Source organism: Haemorhous mexicanus, chromosome 3 (genome assembly GCF_027477595.1).
Source record: "Haemorhous mexicanus isolate bHaeMex1 chromosome 3, bHaeMex1.pri, whole genome shotgun sequence".
In the NCBI taxonomy this organism is placed as follows: Eukaryota; Metazoa; Chordata; class Aves; order Passeriformes; family Fringillidae; genus Haemorhous; species Haemorhous mexicanus.
The window spans coordinates 15,656,104-15,674,358 of record NC_082343.1 but is presented as its reverse complement, the minus strand read 5'-3'; the positions used below and the strand labels follow the sequence as shown (position 1 = coordinate 15,674,358).

The following is an 18,255-nucleotide window of genomic DNA, read 5'->3' as shown; positions in this document are numbered from 1 at the left end:
CTGCAGAGCTTGTTTGGCTTTCTTTGGGAAAAGACAAGGCAAACCCATAGGTTTTTATAAATACCAGAGTCACAATCCCTCTTCCCCATATAGAAGACAGTGGGTGTATATGGGAAGCAGTAAGAGGCTGCTTCATGGTATCTTGAAGCAGCCTCTTGTGTTCTTCCAAGCACAAGATTCCAGGTCACTTTTGCAGCTAACCTCATTCAGATAAATGTTGATTGAGCCCAGGGTGATTCCATCTGTCACCACTGCCAAGCTAAAGATTCCTAAACAGGGACTTTTTTCACAGACAGAAATTCCTGTTCTCCATATGACTCTCTGTCTCAGACTTTACTCTGAAGGAAGTCTTACTCACAAGTCTCTGATAGGGGACCAGAGGGTTAGCAGAGCCCTCAGAGACCTTTCCTAGACATTCCTCACTGATGCCTATTTAGTGGTATTCTCACAAATGGGACTCCACTCCTTCCTTGGTATCTGTATCAATGCTTTACTATCCCAGTTGCTGGGTGTTTTTCCTCAATGTCTGAATTGAGATTTTCCTTTTCCAGGTCATTCTAAATGAGTTGCTGCTCAAATGACACATCCAGTCTCTGTGCAGGCAGAGCACCTGTCTGTACACCTGTTTCAGGTTAAACATTTTAACCTGAAACATTCTGGTTATGTCATGGTGCATTCTGTCCAAAGCATACCATTTTATGATGATTTAATCTATCACTATATTGTTTGGGGTTTCTAAAACCTGCAGTCCCAGTACATTGCTCCTTTGTTCATGTAAGTCATACTGTTGTAAGGATCTTACTGCTATTAGAGGCACTAGCTGCTGATGAACCCAATCATGCATCAGTTTGCAAATTAAAGACTCCATGTATTCTCTAGCTGTGAAGCATACTTGAATTCAACAATTAGATTTTAAAATTATTAGAGACAGAATCTCAAACAGACCTAATAAAACTTCATGGTCCTTGGAACTAAAAGTAAAAAATTACCACTGAAAAGTTATCAAAAACCTTGTCCAACATTTACAATAGAAAATTTGCCCACCAGGTCTAGGACTTGGAATGAACTGAAGATGCTCTGGATTCCTGGAGCAGAGATAATCTAATGGGATTTCTGAGTTATATTTCTGTGAAGGTTCTCTTCTTCCCCCAGAAGTTTTAAAAAGGTGTTTGAGGGACAGAGGAGCTTGTAGAATCTTCCTGTATAATGTCTTTTTTGGTCACTAATTCTTTTTGCTTTAAGAAGGTGTGAAGAGGGTCCCATGGAGTCGGCTGAGTAACGACAATCACACCAATGGAGCTACATGTTCTACTTTGTTAAGAAACTTTGGCATATTTATCTTTCCCTATACACTGTCTCACGTCACTAATGCTTAATGCTCATTGGTTAAGTGGCTGCATTCATACATACATGTTATTTGCTGATTTCTTGTCACGCTATAAGCATTTTTGCTATGGTGTGCTAAATTAGACGTTCCCACAATGTACCTGGTATCTGGCCTCATCCTGGCACAATGCTCATTTTTCTTTGTTGTATCTATTTGAGAACAGATGGTCTATCTTGTTCCAAGGACAGTACATGGTCTTCAAAGTAACTCTGTAAGCTGCAGGCCAGGGTTGTCCAATTCTTGTAGGAAAATAGCATGCCCTTGTTCTGCCAAGAATCCTACAAAGGGGAATTGTTTATTTCTCTTCACTTTCGTTTCTGTGGTTCTATCTTCAGGAAAAGATACTTTTTTTTTCCCTTTTCTCCAATTGGATAAACCAAAAATACTGGCCAATACCAAATACCAAAAAATACCAGTCATAGACAACAGTAAGTCTCAAAGTGTAATTTGGAAGCCAAATTATCCCTTTATTACCTGCCTTGAGGACATAATGCTTCAGAGCTTGGAGCTATGATTAAAGACCGAGAACAGGATCACAGTTAGCTCTTCTTTCCGTCCCTACTTTGCTTCCCCCACCTCAGTGTGAGGAAAGGAAGCCCCCTCCCGAGTTGGAAGGCTTTATGAAGAGCAAAGACAAAAGAACCTGCCAGTATTTCCCTCCCTGCAGGCATCCTTTGTGCAGGTTTTCCTGCTCACCTGCTCCTGCTGACTCAGTGCTTGTGCTGAATCAGGATGACAGGGCCCTGCACAATAAATTTGCGATATGAGATGACCAGAGATAGGTACTCCTCAATAGAATATCTATATATCCCTATACTAAAAAGTGGTTTAATGAAAACAGAAAAGGATGGGGATTCCACAATTTGACAAAAACTCCTTTTTCTCACTTATCTGCGTGAAAAGCCTTTGGAGGTATGAAATGTAAATCTAAACACAGTGGCACCTAGCCAAAGGCTCCAGAATTTACCATTACTACTTATGCTACTCAGTGTCAAAACACAAAATAACTTCCATTTAATGTTAGCTGAAGGCAACCACTTTTATAACACCTTTATATTGTTTCTATTTCATCTTCAAAGCTCAGCTCGTCCTTTTGCTGTTCCATTTTACAAGTCTGGTGCAATCCTGTTCTTTAACGCTGAGGTTTGGTTTCATTTACCACACACTACTGCAAGGAAATCAGCACTTCATCCCCCCCCAGACAGAAACATGCTGATGTAGCTGAATCATTCATGTCAGGCAAAATGGTCCTTAAACACACAGTAGCTGTGGCAGGTGCAAGGGAGTGTGGACTGTGGATGTCAGTCTTCTTTGTCCAGCCATTCCTAAACAGCAGCACCAGGCATAAGAGAGAGGAAGAGCTGCATTTCTTTTACCTCTCCACAAAGGGGAGGAAGAGCTTTGTCAGAAAGAGAAGATAACCTGCAATGTGGAAATCTGTTATAACTTACTATGTCCTCTCAATTTCTGTCTCAAGTAGGTAAAGGTGTATGATGTCAGATGATCAGAATTTGTCACAATGTCACAATCTGCAGCAGAGCTGAATATGTTAGCTCAGTTTACTCTTCTTGTACAGGAGAACTTACAGCTGTATTTCTTCAGAAAATTCTTCTTTATTTCTGCTACTTCAGAATACAAGTTCCTGCAAGCAGTGAGAAAAAAAAGATCAACCACATGTATCTAAGCAAGAGGGACTAAGATGACTAATTTTATACCAAAAATTGGAACCATACAGCAGCTGCAAGGAAGGCAAAATTCTCAGTTACACCTGCCCCATTGCTCCACAATCCCTTACAGAGATGGTTCTAACATGTTTGTTGCACTGTAAATGCCACAAACCCACCTAATCTGCAGCAAAACACATGACCTATCCATAAGTATATGTCACTACGGCAAATCAAGCTGCATTTGCAGGGGAAATTATAACAATTGTTATATGTTCAAAATTATTGTCTCTATGGGAAAGATACACTCAAGTGATTTCCAAACAAGATAAAGACTGTCCAGCTGATATTTCAGTAAAAAAAAACACTTCTAATTCTGCACAGAGGCAGAGGGCTTGAAAGAATCAAAGTTTTAAATTGAGAGCTGGCAGGTGCAAGCCTTAGCACAATTCCCTACATACAGAATCATACATATTGCTATTTTTAGAGCATGAGAGACTGTGGCTTTGTATGCCCTTCTTGAAAAGAAACCCCAAACCACAACATTTCCAAATTTAGCACTGTGTTAAGAAATTAATCAAAGAGGAGCAAGCATAAAAAGGCTAATACAGGTATCACACGTCACCTTGGAATCTAAATGCTGTGGTTTGGCCATCCTAAATGAACCATCTTGTTCTGCCTCGAGGTACATTTTATATATTTAATGATTGTTGAGCTTTGCAGTAGGATTAGTGCATTAGTGAGAAGTTCTGCATAAATGTTAATACTTGAAAGCTTATGCAGTTGACATATCATGCCTAGAGAGCTCATATTGAGTAGGTGCAATCAAGAGACTGAACACATCTCTCCAGAATGTTTTCTAGATAATTCAGACAGATAATTCTTAAAGCATAGGTCATGGTTCATCTGCATGTTATCTCTTAGCTTTCATTGAAAACATCCACCCTCACCTCTCCCCTACAGTAGCTCCCCATAAGTAATACATGCAGGTTATGCTGGTGCAGCAGGGAAGGTCTATGCACAAGAAAGAGGTCTTGGAGGATGTAGCTTGTATGTAGCTCACACATGTTGCAGGATGTATGACACTTTCATAGTCTTAGGAAGAAAAAGAGGTACAGAACTTCTGGGTACAACTCACTCACCACTCCCTTCAAAAGCACTGAGGCATCACACTGAGGCATCACTCACACAGGTGAGTGCTCCATTCTTCATACCCAAGGGAAGGAAATTAGCTTAGTGTACCTTGCTGACTCCACACAACAGACTGGGAAGCCTCAGCTGCCAGGGGAATGAAAAGTAAATTTGAGGACCGAAAAAAACCAAACCAAAACATAGATGCACACACAAAAAACCCAAACAATCCCCCTCAAAACAAACAAACAAACAAATAGAAAAACAGTTTTGCAGTTTAGAAAGACATTAAATATTGTAGTCCACCCTTCAAATGTAGGTATAGAGAAGGGAGGAATTGATGCAACTTTATCCTTTTGATCCCAGGAGCAAATTGCTGCTGTGGCTTAGGAGAAATAGGACTTTGTCCTAAGTCTGTGATGATTTATTTAGCTTTGAATATTATAAATGTCAGCATGTTTACTCTGTGCTCCTGGAAAAACCACACCAACTCTTCTTCCTTCAGATATTTTGCTCCCTACAGAATATCAAGCGATTAACATCAGATAATGTAGCAGCCTGAGATATGGGACCCATAGAAAATCCTCATGGGGACTGGAAGGGCCTGGTTTCTCTAGCCAGGGCCCATCCCACAGCATCAAGCACCTCCATCCTTGGGCTGAGGTCAAGCCAGGTACTCAACATGCAGGGTGAGGTCAAGGGCATCCATGGCTGGAGACATCAGTGGCGGAGATGGAGAACAGCTGTCCTAAGCATAATTCAGGAAGGGCATGAGAACCAAAACTAAACTAAAACTAAAGCATGGGCAGCCTCAGGTGATGCTGGTCAGGGCCATTAATGTGGGCAGCAGCAAAACTAATCTCCCAGAAGGACTTAGCAAATGCAATCCCTTCCCTTGATCTATACTGATAAAGGGCATCTGGTGGGATCAGATAAGTAAAGGTATTAACACAAGTGAAATTATTAGATCAGTCAAAAGAAGGTCATTGCCTAAATTAAGAATTTCTTCTTCAGAAATGTTCTACTCTCACCATGTTACACTTGCATATGGTGAGACAGTTACTATGCATACACATTCCAAAATATAATGCTTTTTTAGTTATCCCTCATGTTTGCCTAGTACTGGTCAGGAATAAAGTTCCAGTCTGAGCTGTGTCCATAGAAAGATAATCATTCAGGCAGAAATAATGAGGGAAACCCCTCATTATAGATCTGACCTCTCATGTACTTAGGAAGCTAATTGCAATCAATGACTTCAGCCACACACAATTTACTACAACATGTTATGTCTGGCCCATGAAGCAAGTAAATCTGATCCCTGGCCATTACTCTTCACACATCACTTTAAGTGATAGTATCACATTCTCCACAGGTGAGGCCTCTGTGATTTCATACGGAATTACATTTAAACTTACAGAAAGGGCATTTGCTGCCAGCAAAACTTCCAACAAGCTACAAAATGCAGCAGTTTCTGCAGAATGCAATGCAAAATGAGATTTCTCTTGCAGTGATGAAAGAGATAAGAGAAATGCACCAGGAGTGGGTGTTGTTTGTTTATTTTTGGTTTGTTTGTTTAGTAGGATTTTTGCAGAGATACACAGTTCTGAGAAGCAGGGATCATATCCTGCCCCTATATTTGTGGAAACCTGAATGGCTGAACACATTATGAAGCCTGTGTTTAGCTGGACCAGAAGCAAGGCATATTCAGTAGGATTTTGGGGGTTTTGGTGTTTTTTTTTTTCCCAGAGGTTTTCAGCAGAATGCATTATTTTTCCTAAAGTTCCTAATAAAATTAAAGCACTGAATAACTTGCATGCATAAGAAAATGCAGGTGGGCAATGCTGTATCTACAATTTGGCTTTGTTCGCATTACACCACTACATGTACATCCCAGCCTCAAAGAAACAAAGGACAGGTTAGGTCCAGTGCAACATGGACCTATGAACTTCTCCTAACAAAACCATTAACTCTGCTATAATGTCCAAGCAAAATATATATTTGTGGCCCAAAGCTTGTGTCAGACATAAGGGTGCTGCAGTTTTAACAGCAAACAAGAACAAATAAAAAAGAATGGAAAATAGGCACAAACCTACCTGGGTTAAAAGTAATCTCTTTAGAGATGGGAATGAGACAGGCTGAGAGTTGAATTATGGTAAATTGTTCAGTTTCAAAGATCTTTGTTCAAGAAAAAAGAGCGCCAGCCACATGTAAAGAGTAGTATTAGACTTCAAGACAAGACATTCTGACTTATAGTGCTGTTACAGTGGAGGGGTTTTTTTCTATTTAAATAAGAGGATTGCAATGAAGTCATTAAAATAATCCCAAGAGAAACCTTGGCCTGCTGATGTTGACTGTTGACCTCAGGGAGCAAGACAGCGACCCTCAGTCCAGGCACGGTGGCTCAACAAACCTTTTGCTGCACCGGGAGAGAGAAGAACGAGAAAGCCACGTCTTTTCTGCCCGCCCTCCCCTCTCTCTCGGGCAGCTCTGGCTCCTCCATGCCGCCACACAGATGTTTCAGCCCACCCCAGAGGGCTCGATCAACCCTAGGGAGGCCTTTCCCGGGTGGGAGATCGGAGGGTGATTTGGGGGGCTCCCCCCAAGTGAGGGGGTCGGGGGTGGTTTGGGGGGCTCCCCCCAACCGGGACCCCACGGAGGAGCCAGAGCGGGGTCGGGGCGCTCCCTGCCCTTGCCGCTGTCCGCGCCCATGGTGCTGAACCAGCGGAGCCCGGCCCAGGCCCGCCTCGTTTCCTCCGGGACGAACTGCGGGATTAAGGTTGCAGTAATCAGGGCCGGATTAACTCCCTGGAAACCGGCAGCAATCTGAGCAGCTGCAAATGTCCCCCAAACCAGAATATGGGGCGGGGTGATGAAGTGGAGACGGGGGGAAGAAGAGGGGGGAAAGACATCAACCGCCCAGATGCTACGCCGCGATTAATGGGAGGGAAAATAAATAATCAAGTATCTCATCCGCTGCTTTTGGGAAGGGCTGGGCTGGCTGTGATCCGGCAGCCCCTCCTCTTCCTTCTCCCTCCTCCTCCTCCTCTTCCTCTCTCTCGCTCCCGGCCAGCCGCCTTTCCTCGGAGGGGGCGAGACGCGCGCAGAGCCCATAGGCCTCTCCGGCCGCAAGCGATGGGCGACATCCCCGGCCTCGTGAAAATCAGCGTCTCCCTCAAAATCCAGCCCAACGACGGGGCCGTGTATTTCAAGGTGGACGGGCAGCGCTTCGGTCAGAACCGCACCATCAAGCTGCTCACCGGGGCCAAATACAAGATTGAGGTGTCCCTCCGACCCGGCACCGTCCAGGCCACGTAAGTCCGGCCGTCCTCCTCTGGGCGGCTCCCCCGACCCTCCTCTCCCTCCCACTGCTTTATTTTTAGACGTTTAATGTTTTTTCCTGGCAGGCTGTCAGCGCGGGGTTTCCGTGATTTCTCCCTCCCCGCCCTTTTACTTCGGTGGCCCCGTTTCTTTGTCCCTCGCCAGCTGTTCCCTGTGCTCCGCCTGGCTGGCCTGGGGCGGGGGGGCCACGTTTGGGAATCGCTGCCTTCCCTCTCCCTCCCCACCTTCTCCCGGAGTCTTTTCAAGCCCAGCTCCTTTTCTCCTTCCTTCCCCGCGGCTTTCGCTGGAGGAAGAAGCCCCTCCTACACAACGCCGAAGCCTCGCTGCGGCGTTGCAAAGCAGAGACAGGGACCAGATGGGGAACCAGCTCTGGGTGGAGGGGCAGCCCCGCCGAAGAGATTCGACTAACCTCTCTCGATCCATTCGAAATCAGATCCCGCCTGCTACTCCTTTCTACTCCTTCCCTGGGTGACTGCAGAGCCCTGGCACATTTCAGGAGCCCCAATGAGTCAGCAGCACATGCAGGTCTGCTAAAATGCCTGAAGCTTTTTCCCAGCACAGAGGCTACCAGGTTGCAAACCCACGTGCTGGCTTCAAACTGCCAAGGAAGGGGGAATTCAGGGCTGTGAAAGGCTGGATCCTGTCTTTTTGTAGGACCATGGGCATCGGCGGTGTTAATGTCCCACTGGAAGAGAAATCACGCGATGCACAAGTGGCCTCTTACACAGGGATCTACGACACCGAAGGGGTGCCCCATACCAAAAGTGGGGAGAGACAGCCCATCCAAGTCAATATGCAGGTATGTGGTTCTCCAAGCCTGGCATAAGAGGATGAGGGGAGGGCAGCAGGGGGTTGACTCCCAGAGAGAGTGTGGTGAAATATTCCAGGACAAAGTCTAGTTGCAGCTGCCTTCCTCTTTGCTTTGTCTCACTAAGGTCGCTGGACAGAACATAGCTGGAAAATACAAATCCTACTGCCTTCTCTCCCAAGAAAACAGCAAGGGTCAGGAGGAAGGATAAGGTTTTCTAGAGACCTGCACCTTTGGGGTGATGCAGCTGAAAGAATTGTGAGCTGAACATCCCACCCCTTCTATAGGACATACTATACATATCAGGCAGCTCCCACTGAGGTTCTTGGCTAGAGATCCAATCCCTTGGCATACAGGGACCCTCTTTTGCCTGGCAGCACCCTTTTTTTAGCACAGAGCATGCCCCAAGCACAAGGGGTGACTGCTCTCTCCCTCCATCTGTCACCTTCTGCATGCCTGAGGACTTGCCAGAGGACTTGCCAGGAGAACACCAAGGCTGTCTTCTCTCTTTTCCCATATGTTTCCATTATCTGCACCCACAAACCTAAATTCATATTTAAGCGGCTTCTCACCCTAGTCTTAAAGAGAGGCTCCATGGCCCCAAAGTGAGATGACAAAAGCTCCAGCCCACAAGGCAGCAGAGCTAACAGAAGACTTGAAGTGCAGCAGGCAGATTTCCACAGCACTCTTTGGGTGGTATGCTCAGTTTTGGCAGTTTTTTTTCTTCTCCTGTGAGGGATTCCTGCTGTTTATTCCATGTCTTCTCTACCAAAAAAAGGAATCAAGGCAGTAAGCCATCTTCATCTGAAGCTCTCTTAAGAGTCTGTTCCAGTTTAAACAAGCCCACCAGATTTCAGAATTTTATGACATTTGCTTTCTGCACACAAGATTTCATATTGCTCTTCAGTATTTTTTTTCTGGAATCATAGTTCAGCATAGTAATCCCCTTATGAATAAGAACTGTAACATCTCCATTTGGTGTTTCTAATAATTACAATGTGCCTAACTTAAATTTGGAGACCCACATCACATTACTATTTCATAATCTTAGGTTATTAAGATGAATATGGAGTATTATGTTAATCACTTTTATATACAGCCACCACCCAGGAAAACCAAACGCAGTATTATTTCACAAAAAGCTGAACATAGCTGCTGGATGCCACTGTTGATCATTGTATTTATATTTCACCTTGCACCAGGAGGAGAAAGGACAGCATTCCCAAAAAACCATCTGCTTTGATTAAGGCATCCCTGTTTGCTGGTCATCTTTACCCTTAAGTGCAGCACTGATGTGAACTCTGAAAATCTAGAAATTTAACTTTTCCTTTGGAAAAGTTAAGTCAAATCACAGATGAAATGTAAGGAGGTTCTGACTTTCAGTTACAAGCTCTGACATGGTTTGTTGCAGCATCAGAATGAGTAGCCACAATATTTGCCCAAAGAGCTGCTTTTACAGATAAGATCCTGGGATATTAACCATGAAGCTTACAGGATTTTCAAGCATTAAGCAAGTCCTTAATTCCTTTTAGGAACTGATCTTGATAGATAAGTTCATCAGTACAGAATTAGATACCCACAAATGATGCTTTTAAGTATTAAATATAGGCAACTCAATAGGGATTTACTTGTTTAACTCATCATTTAGCTGCTTAGCTAAGCAGAGCTGTAATAGATTTAGTGAACAAGCCTCAGATACCCCAGCCTGAAAACTGCTTTGGATACCTACTTCCTGAATCTTCAAAACTGAGCCTATTGCAGACAGCTTTAGATTTTCCTATTTCCTTCAATTATGAGGAACTTCTGCCTCCACTTCCTTTTCTAAAACAGACAGAATAGCGATGCATCCTATGGCGATAAGGACACTATTTTACACATAAAAACTGAATTCACATTAGAAATAGATTGTGAGATCAGTCCTGCAGTCAAAAACAAGTCTGATACTGCTAATCTAGTGTCTGAATGACTTAAGGTCCATTAAAATCCATAAGAACTTCTTTCCTATCTGCTTTGAAACTTTAAACAAATAATTCTTTGTGTTGCTGCTTTAACTGGCTAGAAGACATCTGACCCATGACAGCCAGAGTTTATACATGTTGAACAGCAATCCTGTTTCTGAATTCCAGAATCTGATTATATGTTTCTGTTACCTGATTGGTCAATCATGCACACTATCCAGAAACTTCTAAACTGTCTAGCAAATGGTATAAACTAAGTTAGAAACCTTCCTTTGGACCTCATTTTATTCTTGATCAGACTAGTCTAAGATTGAATAAAGAAGCTAGAACTGTATTCACAGTAATAACTATAAAATCATCTCAGCATGCAAATGTAGAGGAAGTGATTAAATAACTATTTACTCCTACAGCACCAGATGATAGAGGAGAGCAGACAGGGAAATACACTTAATCTGAAGCCTGACCTGCAAAGAGCAGGGCTATTCTTCCTCCCTGGGGATGCCCATATATAAGCTCAGTGGAGTAGCCAGTATTCAACTGTAGGACCCACGGGAATTCAGGGGACCTCTAAGGATGCAGAATGTTCATTATGCCTCAGAGCTTCTGCATGTGCTAAGTACCAGGCTGTGGGAGGCACATGGTAGTAGAAAAGTTCTGTAATTGATTTTTTCCTTCTCCTGGAAAGCCAGAGCATTCTAATTACTCAGGGTAGCTCAGCAAACTGGATCATTAAGGAAAATTAAATTTGCTTTCTTCATCTATCTTTTTGAAATTCAGATCCTTTGTACATTAATGAAATGAAATTATGCTCTTGTGTCACATTGCCTTCTAAAAATGTTACTAGAAATGCTTTTTCTTCCTTAGTTTCCACAGTGAGGGTGGCTGATTCTCCTCTCTGACAAGTTTTGTGGACTGTGCACAGTAATACCCAAAGTGCTTAACCTTTACTGTCTTGCATTATGAGTGTAACAGTTCTACTATCAAAGATGATTGATTTTAAAAAAGTCCTTAATTAATGTTTTAGTTGCTAGGAGAGATAAAATAGCTGTACATGTGATTCTTTCTTAGTCAAAGGAAGTGGCAGAAATTTTTCTGTTACTCCTTCAAGGTAACACTTGTAACTGGAGCCAAATAAAACCCCTCCACTTACCGCACACGGCAACTTCTGCTATTGTCAAGGCTAAATTTAACTTATCAAGGTGGGCAGGAGGAAGGTTTAAAGTAATGGCTATTACACAGCAGCACCTTACAAACCACATTTTGAATTTCAAAAAAAAACAATGACAAATGTGTCCTTCTGAAAAATCTGGATACAGAAGACTCTGCTTGTAAATCAGGAACAATTTCTCTGTAAAAGGGCTTTTATACTGACTTTGCAAGTATGATTGTAGCAGGCAGATGATCAAAGATCAGCTCCCAGGCACATGATAGGAATGGAAAACAGTCAAGTGAAGAAGCTGTCATTAAAGTAGAAGCTGTCATTAAAGTGAGTGATGGAAATACTGAAAGGGAAATAATACTGAAGAATAGTGCCATTCAGTAGCATTAAATTCACTATCTAGTATCTTCTAACATAACACAATCAACAAGCCATACTGGCTTAGTGCCAATGGCAATACGTACAGGCTTCACACCCACACATGAGAGTCTCTGCAAGGTCTCAAGGCATAGGAACTCAAATTTTCCATTACCATTAAAACTGAAATAATAATTTATTCTTGAAAGCCTCACTGAGGTTTTCTGATGTTGTACAGGTGTCTAGGAGTGGTCAAAGAAAAAAAAAACAACTTTATTTTACAAAAATTTTTATTATAGCCATAGAACTTCTATTGTAGCCACAGTCTCATTCACTTTAAAGCTCCATGCACAGACAATTTAGAGTCAATTCTCACTACTTCACTGTATTAGACACTTATCTGCTAAACAGGCTATCTCTTTATTAGCTCTTATTACTCAGCTGCACTATCACAGTCCAACTAACAGTTACAGATATGCATACAGAAATTCTCTTGCTCAAGTCTCATTTAAAATGTGGAATAGAATTCCAGAAAAGTAGTAAGTGGTGTGCTGCAAGAGCAGCACATCTCAGTCAATACACTACAAATACAAGACTCCAAAATGCAGATACATTAAAAGTTTCAGACTGAAGAAAAGAAGAATTTTCCCAATCCCAACTGCAGTCTCTAGGTATGGTATAAAGGTAAAGTGATGGTCTGTATCACTGCAGATCACTGGCACATGATCTACAGTATATACAGGCTGTGTCATCTTAAGAAAGATTATGGCTTTGATTCTTGTTGTTAGTAACAAGTATCCATGTGGCAACTTGAATATTTTTACTCCCTCGACTATCCCAGATGTGAGTGCAAGAGGACAGTATATGCAGGATCTGATCCTTCATGTACTATGTATGGTTAAACATAAGACTTTCTGATTGCTAGAGCAGGTTTTACAGGTCTTCGATTTATTGATCTGAGGAGCAATGGTCCTTATACCAGGTGTTTCATGTTCTGCAGCTTCATAAGTGTTATTTCTCAGGATGAGAGAGAAACCAACAAAATAATCAGCTCACTAACACTGGTATTCCCTTTTCCTCACAGTTTAATGACATTGGCGTTTTTGAGACAGTCTGGCAAGTCAAATTCTACAACTACCACAAACGGGATCATTGCCAATGGGGAAACAGCTTTGGCAGTATTGAGTACGAATGCAAACCAAATGAAACACGCAGTCTCATGTGGATCAATAAAGAGACCTTCCACTGAAGAGATGGGAAACCAATACTGCTGGACAATCTCCCTAAAGAAAAATCTACCTTTTTAAACCAGCAAGAAGCCTTACCAAAGGCATACTGTAACACTGCTTTGTCCATAAGGTTTCAGCAACTACATTGTATATTTAGGTGATGCCACTAAAATATTTGCCTATTACTGCATTTTAAGTTTACCATGGCATCTGCAACATTCTTTATCTGTCACCCTGAGAATACTGAAAGGTTCATGGTAAAGGATTATCTGATAGTTTGGTAGGAAGTCATATCATAATACTGTTGTAAGTATTTGGATTATTCTGACTAGATGTAACAACTTTTGTGAAGTGTTTTGCTTCATTGCTTAGAATTTGGATTAACATCACATTGGTGATTTCTGTATTTACATCTGTGTTTGCTCCATAATCGGTGTGTTCCTTCAAGCATTTTGTTGTACTGTCTTCCCAGTGGACACCAAAAATTAAAAATATGGTTACTTGTAGGTTTAGCTAAATGGCAGCTAATGCACTGTTGGTATTGTGCTTTCATACCAAGGGATTTGGGAACTCATTCTCCCTTTTGTTAAGTGCTGTAAGATATTCTGTGAAGTTTGCTAATTTACCACATCTCCTTTTTTGTAAAGCTTTCCAGTCTTTGAAATAGCATTAGGAAATGGTATAAAACATGATGAAGGAAAAACAGTAAGTCCATTGTGTTATCCAAGACATCTAACAACATGGCTAAGACCTATCTTAAGATCATATAGTATCCTTGAGAGATACAGCAGCCATACCTAATTTATTTCCTAGAGTAAGAGTTCTGATATTAAACTCCATTTTTATTTTAATGACACATTGATGAGATCAGTTAAATCTTACAAATCAACATTTTCAAGCCTGACCACTGTATTCACTGACAAGATTTCTGACCAACAAGCACTCAGTAGTGTGAAGGTGCAGATCCCAGGGCACATTTATACATGCACTGCAGCCTTTCAAATAAAGATAAGCATGCAAGCATTTGCATAGTTATAACTAAGGTGCTTCATAAACACTAGATCAGTGTTTAACACAAACAGACAACACAAAACAGATGTATCTTTTATTTCTGTGAAGACAGGGAAGCAAGGAAACAACTACACTTGTCCTGTCTCCACTTTGGGTTGAAGTAAGCTGTCAGTTCCTGCATATCTGTTATTCCCTTTGTGAATCATTTGTAAAATGTATATGTAAATGGTAAACATGACTATTGATCTTTGTAATAAAGGACCTAAACAATTTCTTCTCTACTATGGCCATCTACATGAGCTGAAAACACTGTATTTAAAAGGCAGTGGTTTTAGAGAATCAGACAGTAGAGGGTATGTAGCCAGTGCTTTCTGAGAATGCAGGCCAAAGCTACTGTTTCTAGGGAAGACACATCCAGTGTGCCAAAATGCAGATGGTTAATATGATAACACTCAGAAGAGCTTATTAATATGCAGTTAGTTCCAGTAATATAGTGTGAAAAGTAAAGATTTAGGACAGAATTGAATTAGCAAAGAAATATTTTCTTCTACTGAGTTATTAATCAAAAGGCTTTACTAGTTTTCTAGCTTTACTAGATTTCTATAGCCAAAAGGAACTGACAGTGGCACTGATGTAATCCAGCTAGCTCAGTGTGTAACAGTGAGCTAGCCAGCTGCATCTCCATTCTAAGGCAACATTATATGGGCAAATTTTACTGAAATGAAAATCTAGAAATAATCTTCTCCATTAACTTCTTTCCTAGACTTTTCTTAGCAAGAATTCTTCAAAATTAAAAAACTGACCAAATTAAAACCTGCACTTCAGGCAGAAGTACTACTGCCAGCATTTTAGCAGAAGTTTCCAGATAACATGCTTTAATTATTCTAGACTTCCAGCTGTGAATCTGTTCTGTCTCTACATTGCTAGAAAAGTGATTTTATTCTTCGATAATTTGCATACTTTGGTTTATTTTGTTTCTACATACGAACATATATATATATACACTGGCACACAATACGTGGCACATAAATTCACAGACTTCTGTCCTAGTAAAAAACGTGTAAGACCCACAGTGTCCTAGCTCTCCAGCATTTAAAAAATGCTGCAATGAATAAAACCAGCCAATCCTGGCACAGGAGGATTGATATTCTCAGCCAGCTGGAAGTATACCCTTTCTAAAGCAAATTCTCATGCCCACATTAATGCCAAATAGGCCATCTTTTCACTTACAACCTAGCAGGTCCTGTAGCAATTCAGTTGAGAGGATGCTCAAGAAAAAGGCTGCAGATGGAGCAAGTTGCTTTTAAAAGAAAGGAGAGATCAGCAAGAGCAACTGTTGTACAGGTCCCATATTCTAAGACTGAGCATTGCTGCCCAGGATTGCAGCACCCCTGCCCAGACAGCAGCAGGCATAGAAAGGATGAGAATTGGTTAATCACTTCTCTGGGGAAGGTGTAAATGGCATTTATCAGCTCTTATACCCTTCTCCCCTGGGTGAGGTTGAAGCATACAGAAATGTGATTTGCATTATTCTTAAATAGAAGATTATTCATGTGATGTCAGTTGAGTATCCATACCACCAGCTCTGATACTCCACACATGTAAAGCAAAATATTCCCATCAACTTCATCTTGCTCATCAAGTGCTTTGCTAACAAAATATACATTTGCTCTGAGTAAAGGAGACCCAAGACTTCAGCCATTTCCTGAAAGTAATGTTTTGAATTTCTTTCATCCAGGACAACTCTGTTGAATATTCATAGAATTTGAGTCACTACAAAATTGTTGCTGTGACAGTTTGATGCATTATTCAGTCAGCAGCATTTAAATCTCCAGACAAGTTTGTTCTTTACACAGCTTTTTCTAATTAATATTTCCATTTTTATACAGAACTCAGTACTGTATATACAGAACTCAGTACTATAATTCAGGACACAGTACACTAGGATCAAATATATATGTCAGAAAATACTGACAATGTGTCAATCCAGCTGAAACCAGAAAGCACTCATAGCTGGGGGTTTTATAAATAAGACACTTCAAGATTTTTGTCATGAAGTGTCCAGCTGTCATTTTCATAAGAAAAATGAAATGAACATTCCAAATCTTTGTGTCACTTTTTCATCTATATTTAGAGGTAGCAGATAGCTCTTTGATACTCTAACAGGATTCAAAAGCAAGTTATTAGTCATGACTGTTACAGTTGTGATCCTGCATAGGGCTTTGTATTAGATCATTCATTAGATTTTGCACAATACTTTGTGTTTAGTGCAGCTACTACAGACTTTGGTATCTCCTACCATCTGATTGCATATGAAACAGAAGTAATACACCTCAAGTCTCAATGCTCTACTTTCACATGGTAAAGAAGTTTTACTGGCTTCAGCTGAAGCTCTGTCCATTGGTTTGCAAATGCAGTAACCCTTACTGATTCCAGACTAGCAAAGAATCAGAGGACGTCATTTATATAATTCTTTGTATAAAAGATGTGGACAGAACTTCTGTACAATAAAGGTGTAAGTTTTGTAATACAAGGCTTTTGCATGCCAGGAGAGGTTCTTTTTCACTTGGTTAAATGCATTGCCCTCACTTGCTATGTAAAATTTTAATGTATGTGCTGCGTGTTCCAGTCTTCTAAAGCCTCATGCAAAGCTTTGATTAAATAAGGACATGGCATGTTAATGCTAACCTCATAAATGCTAACCTCTTTCTGAGATCTGAGAAAAATGCAATGACTTTCAAAATTCAAAGCAGTGAGCATTGCCTTAATAGCTACCTCAACCCCAAAGCACAAATCAGCAGAAAAATAAGTCTTTCAACATTCATGTTTTCCCTTAACTCCACAAAGCTCAGAAGCAATGACATGCAAAGTCCTCTTTAGTGTAGCTGATCCAGACCTTTGGCCAGGAGAGACACCCACTCCTGCCCATAGGCCTTCCCTGCTGCATGCTTGGCAGCTGTCACCAGCATTTCTTGGACTGCTTCCTTTTCCTCCTCTCCCTGATACCAAGATTTAGGGCTTCAAATCCCTATGAGCCTTGGCTTTCAGCATTAGGAAGACAAGGTGGCATCAAGCTAGAAAGAGACAAACCAGTTCTCTCTGCATTGTTTCTCTGTGACTACTGTAAGGTTTTGTGAATTATCCCACTGCAGTCATTGGAGTTTGCTACCTTTTGACCCACAGTGAATTGCACTATGAGCACATAGACAAACAGATCTCCATTGGACACGTGGCTTAAAAGCAATGACAGACAGCCTCTCCATCAATTTTTATGCTAAAAAATATTAGATTTTAAGAAACAATTCATGGCAGCATGTCTGCATTTACCAGGTGCAAGGCTCTGATATTCTATTTGTCCTCACTCAGACAAACTTGAGTTTGATACAGCAATCCATGTACCAGTGCTTTGCATGCTCTCTGTAACACCTTTGTTTCCTTCCCCCAGAGAACAGGAACTCCTACTTCCTTTATTCCAATAGTGAGGAACAGCCTGTTATCCCATCTAGGATCTGCAGCCTTTGAACAATCCTGGGAGAAGAAATTGCAAACTATTAGTGCATGATGATGAAGGCAAGAACTATGTGACTGTCCTGGTGGTTAACTGGACCTTCTGCTCATTCTCAGCACAATAAAGACAAGGTTGGGAGCCTGCTGTTACAGGAGTGACTGTGACAACACTGTCAGTAATATCCACATGAAACTACAGTATATTTGCTACAGGGACCAAATGTTCTCAGAAGTTTGAAATGAATCTTTATGAATTTAATACCTTATAAAGACAGTCTGAAAACAGGTGGCAGTAGTGCAATATCACAACATACACTCTTTTCTGACTGTGATGGATGGCATTCTCCTGCTCACTGTGTTGCTATGCCAACAGATTCACCTCAGGCACTTCCCACATTTCAGACTTACTGGAGAGAACAAGCTGTGGCCAATTCTGTGCATAGAATATATAGTCTGAGTCAGTACCTTTTTAAAATTTGTTGGGTGTTCGAGTTTTTTAATTATATGTATAATTTTCTCTTCTGGCTTCTGAGACATTTCTGGCTAAATACTACACTACAGGTAAGCTGAGCAAATGTAGGAAACACCAGGGTATGAAAATACAACTGCAGTCATCCCCGTTCTGTATGGAAACTATATGATTACCCTGCAGAGATTTGAAAAGCATTGCAACAAAGAAACGAAAAAGTATTGTGCATCTACTCT

The 18,255-nt window shown here is 41.3% G+C and overlaps 1 protein-coding gene across 1 annotated transcript; it reads left to right on the top strand.

The window, feature by feature from the left end:
• The first annotated feature begins 7,231 nt into the window (after positions 1 to 7,231).
• On the top strand, positions 7,232 to 14,315 carry CNRIP1 (cannabinoid receptor interacting protein 1). The gene is made up of 3 exons (XM_059840976.1): positions 7,232 to 7,493; positions 8,176 to 8,320; positions 12,888 to 14,315. Exons 1-3 carry the CDS (start codon positions 7,315 to 7,317, stop codon positions 13,050 to 13,052), a joined length of 489 nt encoding a protein of 162 aa, XP_059696959.1. The 5' UTR covers positions 7,232 to 7,314; the 3' UTR covers positions 13,053 to 14,315.
• Positions 14,316 to 18,255: the final 3,940 nt, after the last annotated feature.

Bases quoted from the DNA above. Each gene is read 5' to 3' on its own strand.
- CNRIP1 (XM_059840976.1), top strand. From the start codon at position 7,315: ATGGGCGACATCCCCGGCCTCGTGAAAATCAGCGTCTCCCTCAAAATC. The intron at 7,494-8,175 runs GTAAGTCCGGCC...GTCTTTTTGTAG, and splicing joins CCCGGCACCGTCCAGGCCAC to GACCATGGGCATCGGCGGTG. The intron at 8,321-12,887 runs GTATGTGGTTCT...TTTTCCTCACAG, and splicing joins CCATCCAAGTCAATATGCAG to TTTAATGACATTGGCGTTTT.